The sequence below is a fragment of the Tupaia chinensis genome, unplaced genomic scaffold, assembly GCF_000334495.1.
Source record: "Tupaia chinensis unplaced genomic scaffold, TupChi_1.0 Scaffold000263_1, whole genome shotgun sequence".
Classification (NCBI taxonomy): domain Eukaryota; kingdom Metazoa; phylum Chordata; class Mammalia; order Scandentia; family Tupaiidae; genus Tupaia; species Tupaia belangeri.
In genome coordinates this window covers 378,388-387,636 of record NW_006159743.1, presented here as the reverse complement: position 1 = coordinate 387,636, position 9,249 = coordinate 378,388, and the positions used below count along the sequence as shown (strand labels likewise).

Here is a 9,249-nt window from a genome sequence, read left to right as displayed (position 1 = left end):
TTTTATATCTTTTTTGGAAAAATTTAAATGTTTTTCCCATTTCTCAATTGGGTTGTCTTTTTATTATTAGACTGTTAATTCTGGATACAAACCCTTTATCAAATATGATTTGCAAATATTTTCTCCTATTATGTGGACTGTCTTTTCATTTTTGTGATAGTGTCCCTTAAAGCAAAAAGCTTTTAATTTACATGAGGTCCAATTTATCTTTTATTTTTTTCCCCCTATCATTTGTGCTTTTGGTATTATCTCTAAGAAGGCTTTGTCTAACCACAGGACAAGAATATTATATGTTTTCTTTTAGTATTTTAATAGTTTTAGCTCTTATATTTAAGTCTTTGACCCATTTGAGTTAATTTTTGTATATATTATAAAGGAAGGGTCCAATTTTATTCTTTTGTACCCAGTTTTCTAGTTCCATTTGTCAAAAACACCATTCTTTCCTTCATTGACTTGTCATGGCACATTATCTGCTTTTGTAATTCAAATTTATTTTGTTATTTTTCCTGTAGTTTATTCAATTCCTTGAGACAGCCAGTAACACTAGATATTGTTAAACAAATTTTGGAAATTACAATGATTCCCTTCAGAGACTAATGTTCCTCTCCTGCTGGATATTTTTATGCTTTTTTTTTTTTTTTTTTTTTTAACCACACCGTTAATAAAACCCCCAAGCTTTTTACCATTGCTTAGAAAGTCCTTCATGATCTACTTCTTACCTATTTCTTCAATCTCATCTTAAACAAATTTTAATACTAACTGTGCTGTAGCTGCAACAGATTCCTTTTGGTTTTCTAAAACTAGCTCAATCTTACCTCTACATCTTGGCTCTTGCTGCTGTATTTACCTTGAAGAATCTTCCCATGATTCTTTGCAGGGAAGGTTTTGTTTTGTTTCAATGTAATCCTCTAGTCAGGGAAGGCTTCCCTCACCACTTTAGCTGAAATAGTCTTCTCTAGCCTTAATCAGCCGGTTTTCCTACCTTTAATCTGTTATTGTCATCCATCATGAAGGCTTCCCTCACCACTTTAGCTGAAATAGGCTTCTCTAGCCTTAATCAGCCGGCTTTCCTACCTTTAATCTGTTACTGTCATCCATCACTTTATTTCCATCATCACATTGCCACAATCTGCAATGATCTTTAATCTAGTTAGTCTTCTCCACCAGATGATAAGGCCTAAGATCAGGGACTTTGCTAGTCTTGTTCTTCACTGAATCCCTAATGTTTAGCAGAGTTCTTGACCCATAAAGGGTACTCAGAGTTAATGTAAGAAAACAGTCTAAGTGATTCATTTTCAAGAATAGAATAACAAAAGTTGCTTAACCAGCTTACAGATTAGACAACCCCAGAAAGGACATATTCCTGGAAAGTTCCTGAACAAACAGAACTCAAAAATAACAGGTTGCCCTTGAGAAATGACTTCTCAAGATGGTGGCTGGTCATCTGCCCTTTATTCCTCTTTACTTCCTGGTTCTTTTTCCTCAGGTCATTTGTCAGGCCTTTTTCACAGGCTTGTCCTGAGTCTATGCCTTTCCATCAGACAAGAGAGGGGAAGGGACAATAAATGCCTTATAAAGGAATAATAAAATTTAGGCAACTCTGGGAAGATTGTGCAATCCATAGTACTCAGTCAAAGAGTAATTGAGAGAGGGACAAGAGTGCTAGGGAATAAAGTGCTTGTTATAACCATTCCAGGCATGCCTGCCCATCAGACACCCAATCTTGTGAGACTGTCATTAAAGTCTTGCTTCTCCATACCTCATGTTTCCATGTCCATTCTTTAGCACTGGATGAGTGAGTGCATTTCTCACAGTTAATGAATGGACAAATACATTTTATAGCATCACAGTCTGTAAGGGTGAATGAAAACTTAGAAAATCTAAACTAAAATTTTCTAAAGCCATAGAAACTTCTGTTTCAAAGAAAAACAATACAGAAGCTAATTCATTAAACAATCATATAAAGACCTGATTGAGGCAAGAATAGAAGGAACAGAATCCTATTAATTTAGCATCCAACCATCTCGAGGGGTTCCGTTCAGCTCCACCTCCTTTATTATGTGTAATGTGTTGATGAAGAAGCCAAAGAATGAGTGACCCCAAAATGTCCAATTCTTTAATAGGAGAACAGGGGTTTCAACAGTGGTGGCACAGTGTACGTTTTCTATTTCTGTGTTGCTTTATGATGAAACAGTTCAAAGCAAATAAGCCTAACACCCAGAGTCACAGAAATCATCCAGACAATAACTATTTAGGTAATCCTTTACTCTTTAATGCCACTTTATGCCACTTAATCTCCAAATTCCCACATCACTTTTTCTCAGGGTTTCCAATGAAAGTTTCTCTGAAATAATAGTCATGTATATTTATCAGTCTTTCCAACTATTGATAATCTTATAATCTTTATGAGTTCACTTTTAAGAACGTCAAAAAAAAGTTTCTTAGAGAAGGGTGTTTTTATTTCATTTCATCTTCTATTAAGATATTTACTTCTATGTCAGATTATACTATCTTAGATCAGAAAAACCACATTTCAATAAGTCCAACCAAATTTTGTCCTAAAGGAATAAAACAAGATAATTTCATTTTAATACATTCAGCTTTGGAGTTCATAGCTTCACATCTGTTTAGATCTTAAGATACCACAGTGGTAGACTTTTTAAGGAATGGATGACAGACCACAAGTTTGGCAGATGTTTCATTTCAGATGCTTCCCAGCTCTTTTTGCATACAACATTATCTATTTAGAGAACTAAATGTTTTAGCATAGAATTCAAGCATAAAATATACATGTTTTTCTTCTGTTCAAGCAAGTATATATCTTAGACTTGGGATCTGTTACCGATGCTTCCATTGCCTAATATTCTAGGAAGAAAGGAGAGATTCTTTTTTCTAGAAAAAAAAAGTGTGTATGTTGGGGGAGGGCAGTTATTTCTTTCTTTTACTATCTTTCTTATTTATTTTTTAAGAATCCGGAGTAGCATCTTTGTCACATTGCTTAAGGAAGAATTTTTAAAGTGCAAAAATAAATCTAACATCAGGCTGTCTGATTAAGCAATAGTTCCTTGGATCATAAAATTCTTTTGAAAAAATATGCCATGGTATTTTTATTGAGTTTATAAGCTGAAAGGCATTTAAAATTCCAAGGAGAACAACAAGAAGGATAAAAAAGAAACACACATGTGTTGTTACTAAAAAAGGCACCAAAGATGTGTACTAGGCAGGGTTATCCATGGGAAAAATTATGAAACAAATGAGCTCTGTGTTTATCATTTTTCCATGCCTTGTTTTCAGTCCCTTTTTCATCTCTGTTCTGCCCATCACCACTGTCATGCTGTGTCATCTCTCTCTGGGAATTGAATTCCAGCTGCATTATTCTATTGGACGTTTAGGCCTTCCTTTTTCTTAGTTTTGTGTTCCCCCTCCACATCAACTCTTAGGAGTCTGTTGAAGAACTATAGCAGCTTATCTCCAATAAGCTTATCTTTTAGCTGTCTCTGAGTTTTTTCAGTTGTGAAATGGGAATAAAACATCTTTAGGAAAAATTCTGTGAAATTATATCACTCTGCATCTGGACCAAGGACATTTAAGCTAGTTTCAGAGAGGATTCAGTAATGCTTTGTGTTTGCTATGGTGGAATATCCATCACAGTTTTGTAGAACTGAGAAGGCATGTCTAAGGAAGTGGACACCTTGCTACTGCTATAACACTAGAGGGTAAAAAAAAGACTCAGTTTTGCCAACACATAAAAACAGGTGATACTTCTGCTTCATCCTCATTCTTCAAATGTCCCTTTGAAACATGTTAGTGTAATTTTCTATTATTTTGGAATGATGTGTTGTAACATTATTTTAACCACTGCTACAGGAACTGTAGTCATGGGTGAATGAGAATGGTGAGATGTCCAGTTTGTGCTTCACTTATAATTATTTGTTGCATCCTTCCAGACAGAGCTTTCTTCTTGGTCATACAAACTTGAGTTGCCTGGGGAAGGAGCTATCACATATAAGACATTCAATGGTTACAAGCTGGCAGAACAGATGCATATAAAAGAGCTACGAGGATAGCAAAATCCAAATCACTACTTCGTCTCCTACCCTTCCTGCATGATCAGCTTACTGGTGATTAGTTGCTCAGTCTTTACAGAGCCCCCACGTGGGAATACTGGAGCACTGAAACACATTGGTTCATGGGAAGGAGTAAAGAAAAGGCTTCAGTTCTTGAAAACCTTAAAATTAACCTGCAATTTTAAAAAGGCTGAGTAAAACTACCAGAGACCAAAGGAAAGAGAAATTATTGTCTAGTAGGGTCATAAGTGATGAATCCCATGATAGGATAATGTCTCCAAAAATAAGAATACCCGTGAAGTAAAGAAAGAAGAATTTTGGGGAGAATTCATGTTTAAAGGTATGAGACAAAGAAGAAAGTAAATTAAAACAGCAAAATGAGGAGCTGGCTCTGTGGCACAGTGGATCCCAGAGCAGCTGGATCCCACACAGGGACTGTGGCTTGGATCCCTGGCCCCATCAATCTGAAACACGCTGGGCACGCAAAAGAGTACCCACAACCCAATGGGCTGGAAAACTGAAGGACGAGGACTGCTGAGTTATAACCAGACCCTGTGGATGCTTCTCTTTCACATTCTCACGTGCACATGCATGTGCTCTATCATGAATAAAGAGGGGAGAGGCCCAGTAAAATCACTGGAAGGGCCACGTCTAGAAGAGTATAACAAATATCATGAGTTATACACAGAAGCTAGAGAGACACTATTTTTTCATTATTTACTCTCATCTCAAATTTGCCTTTAAGTGTGATAATTTCATCAATATGTCATTTAGAATTTCTATTGAAGTAATACTACAATTTAGGATTACCTAGTGATAGCTTATATTGTGCTTGTAAAAGATGTCTTATTTCATCCCAGAGCTAGGTTATTAATAATGAAAGTTCTATAAATGAAGATAAAGAAATATTCAATCAAACCAAGTTTGAGACAACATAAAACATTCCCCTACAGGTGCTTTACAACAAAAGACCCATGGCTTATGGAAAAAGTATCTAAAAGACATACAGAAAAAGTGTCTTCCTTCTTTGGATCTTAGAAAAACTGATAATCAGTCCCTGATTTGTCCCTCTTTCATACCATTCTTATAATTATCCAAGATATAGATGGGGAGGGGAGTGTCACTGGGTCAGGGTGTGCATGTGTGTACACGTGTGTGTGTGTGCATGTGTGTGTGAGTGTGTGTGTGTGTGTATTTCTGTGTGTCTACTTATGGGCACTGAGTTCACTGAATATTTGAAAATAGCAGTAGTACTCACTGGAAGGCCCATCCGACCTGGTCTACCCAAGGGCCCTATAGTTCCTGCTAAGCCCATCTCTCCTTTTTCTCCATCTTCTCCAGGAAGTCCCCTTTCTCCCAAGGTCCCCTGTAATCCAATACAATGTTTTAGCAAAAGGAATACAGTGAAACAATTTTGCCAACAGTAGCCGGGTTTTTATTTATAACTATACCTAATATTTTAAAGATTGCTCAAAACATCTATTTTATACATAATGTTAGAAGTATAATTTACCTTTAATCCATCTTTTCCTTGGAGTCCTTCTTCTCCAGGAGCTCCTGGTTCACCCTGTTTGGTAGCAGAAACACTAAGATGAATGTTTTTGCTATATTATTTATTGTATTTTATCTTTTGTCCCTGGCATGTATAGAAAGTAGCTGTTTTGTGTTCACTTTTCTACTTCTACTCTGTTTTTAAAGGCATTCAACAATAAAATGAACATGAGTTAATTGGACCTGAAGAGCTCTGTAGAGGATTTAAAGAATCAGAATGTTATAGATTCAAATATAAGGTGGCTCCAGAATCTTAATAAATTTCAGGTAATTGAAGCTATTCATACTTATGTGGTAGCTCTGGAAAGTCATACAGCTAGACTTGAGTTTCTGAATTCAAGGAATGTAATACTGAATCTCACAGAATTATAGTAATGTGTTCTACTGAATCTTCATGGGTTAATACACCTTGACTCAGTTATGATCACTCTACCTGATAATTAGAGAGGCAACAATCAAGATCCTGGTTTATCCAGAAGCTGTCTTCTAGATATGGAACTGGTAGGAATGTAAAACCAGACTTTTTAAAGATTTTAAAGTAGTATTAGCTCTCATGCTACCTAAATGACTTAAAAGTATAGTAATTAATGTTTAGTCATAGTTGCTCTTCTCTTTATCACTGACACGTTCACTACCCTCACCTTCACTCGCATCCCCTAATAAAGAAAAATGAGATGTAAAAATGTATCTGCCTTGCCTTTTGCAGACAAATACCTTTTAAAATGATCTTTGCCACTGTTATCTCAATGAAAACTCCTTGTCACATTTCAAAATAAAGGCTGGTTGTGTTAGTATAACTTCTTGAAGCTATCGAATTATGATGATTTACAATTATCCTTGAATCTTGTTAACATTGCATGATGCTAGGATTTTCTTTTTTTAGATGTAAATTAGATTTCAATCTTTTGTTTTTGTTGTCAAGTCAGGAAATATTCCGAGAGCTGATCACTGATATTGCAAATGTCTTCTTAATGCTGACATTAGGAATGATTACAGTAAATCCACATTTTGGCAAGAGTTTGGCAGAGTACACTTGCTTTTGAGAAAAGGACATATGAGGTTAGAACTCTAAATGCTACTCAATTAGAATATGAACAGAGTTTGGCAATGAGCTTTTGAAATCATAACTTAAGACAAACCTTTTCTATAATGCATTAAAAATGTTTATTATGATTTTTTTGAGGGTTAGGATAAGCATGGGTCTCTGAAATAAGCATGTCAATGTATTAAAAGGTTTCCAGGGAACACTTACCCGCAACCCTGGCTCCCCAGCGTCTCCAACACTGCCCGCAGGCCCAGTGTCTCCCTGCAAAAACAAAGGGAAAGATTAAACTCTTTTTTTAAAAAGTGCATGTCTAATTATGGAGGACACATTAAAGTTAAAGAGTTACAGAGCCCTTAGTGTTTTTATCTGCTGGCTTTTATATGTTTTCAAGAAGGTGGGTATTCGCCAAATGTAGGCAAATGTAAGGACACAAAGGTGGACGTTTAGACACCCTCTGCTTTCTTATTAGGAATGTTACCTTTGCACCCGGCTCGCCTTGCAGACCAGATTCTCCCTCAATCCCTGGAAGTCCCTATGAGAGAATGATTTGATACATTACAAAGATTGTAACACTTGTAAGAAGATGGCAGTTATTTTTAATAATAACTCAAGTGTAAGATCTGTGTACCAAGCAGAGGGTCTCTGCTATCCCTTTCTTGTTTTTCTTTTTCTTTTTTGGAGAGGTTTTTGCTATAGGGCGCAATCCCTTCTTCTCCATTCTCCTCTCAGGATCTTGCGCACGCATGCACACGCGCCCAGCATGAGTTTAAGCCACCGGGTCCGGGACTCGAACTATGGTCGACTACATGGGAATCCAGCAACATAGCCATTATGCCAACTGCTGGTCCCTATAGGGCTCTTTCATAGGGATATATTCTAGAATAGATGATAAACTCCTAAATAAGCCAGAAACCTTATTTTAGTCATCCTGTATCCTCCAGGAGATACACAGTATTCAATGAGAAAGCATGGAATCATCAAGTAATGAAAAATACATTGATAAATTAGGGATATATTCTAGAATAGATGATAAACTCCTAAATAAGCCAGAAACCTTATTTTAGTCATCCTGTATTCAATGAGAAAGCATGGAATCAAGTAATGAAAAATACGTTGATAAATCTGCAGCACCTAAGTAAAGAGAAACGTTTCATTGGAGATAGAGTTGAACAGATCTAAAGAAGTTATTTTATTTTAAAAGACATGAGAGTTCTTGAAATTCGAGGAGATAAATGATATAAGAAAGATACTGATAACTAGTAGCTGATGGAATGATGGGAACTGGAGGTAACAAGTCATAAGAGTGAAGGACTAAAATATTAACCAAGATGAGAGGAAAGGAAAGATTTAGGAGACACTGGGAAGGGAGATGCTTTTTCAAGGGGAAAGAATACCTGTTTAGACAAGATGAGGAAGTAGGAGGGGTCTACAACGACTCTCGGTTTCGGGTTATTGGGTATAAGGGGTGTCTTTCATCAAAATGGGAATACAAAGAGGAAAAATACTGGGAAATGATGGGCTTGGTTTAGATATTTTAGATTTGAGATGTTTGTGGTATATCCAGAGATACATAAAAGACCATAGGAAATCTGTAACAGGCTGAGGAAAGAGGCATGAATTAGAGCTATCAAGCTGATAACTATCAGATATTATAGGTAACTAAAGTTGTTGTGATAACAGAATTGTTAAACTGGGGAAGCAGAAAGGCTTCATGTCAAGACTGAGAAAGGCCAATGAGAAAGAAGAGAACCAAGAGAAAGCAATTTCGCACAAGCCAGAGGAGAGAATTTGTTTAGTTTATTTCGTGCTAAGTTAACAATGGAAATAAAGTAATTGGCTCTTATAATCATAACAATGTGGTTTATTTTTCCAAAATAGATCCTAAATAGGAGCCTGTCTCAATATTCCTCTATAAAGGAGATATATCTCTAGGAAGGAAGGGCTACCAATGAACTAAATCAGTGAAGAGAAAGTTCTATCTTCTTTTTGTCATTTCAGTGAGTTGTTAGGAAGAAGTTTATATGCATGAAATTAGATTCATACAAAAATTATCCCTGCTTTTAATGAAATTTAAGGCTTTAATTTCTGGTTATGAAATAAAACAATAGAATTATACTTTGTAAAATATACCTAATATGTTAACTTTATCATAGAATCCTATAAATAGTATCATGTATTGATGAACAAAAGTAAGCCACAAAAATTACCTCAATACCCATTTCTCCAGGAGGTCCAGCATCACCTTGCAGTCCTCGTGGTCCCTATATTGAAATAAAATTTAGGATACAAAAAGTGTACTTATTTCAATAAATACATGCATCTAAATATGGAATTTACAAGATGGAATTTATAAACTCATAAATGATATATACATTTTATGTATTACTTTACTCTATGTATTAACTTAATTATATTTTAATTGAATAAGTTCTTTGTATAAATTATATTGTATATTAGTTACTTTATTTTTTAAAATTTATTTAATTACTGGGCTGTTGGAAAAGTCATGACACATTTTTTCATAGAAAAACATAGAAAAAAGTCATGACTTTTCTGACAACCCAATATTGATTTACTCCACGAGGG

General features: G+C 35.6%; 1 protein-coding gene across 1 annotated transcript in view; it reads right to left on the bottom strand.

Moving 5' to 3' along the window:
• COL24A1 (collagen type XXIV alpha 1 chain) overlaps positions 1–9,249 on the bottom strand; it is a 322,594-nt gene that overhangs the window by 111,266 nt on the left and 202,079 nt on the right. The window contains exons 32-36 of the mRNA XM_006149476.1: positions 8,871–8,924; positions 7,142–7,195; positions 6,871–6,924; positions 5,581–5,634; positions 5,326–5,433 (exon numbers count right to left, since the gene is read on the bottom strand). Of these exons, the coding sequence (XP_006149538.1) occupies positions 5,326–5,433; positions 5,581–5,634; positions 6,871–6,924; positions 7,142–7,195; positions 8,871–8,924 (324 nt within the window). The remainder of the gene's footprint in view (positions 1–5,325; positions 5,434–5,580; positions 5,635–6,870; positions 6,925–7,141; positions 7,196–8,870; positions 8,925–9,249) is intronic.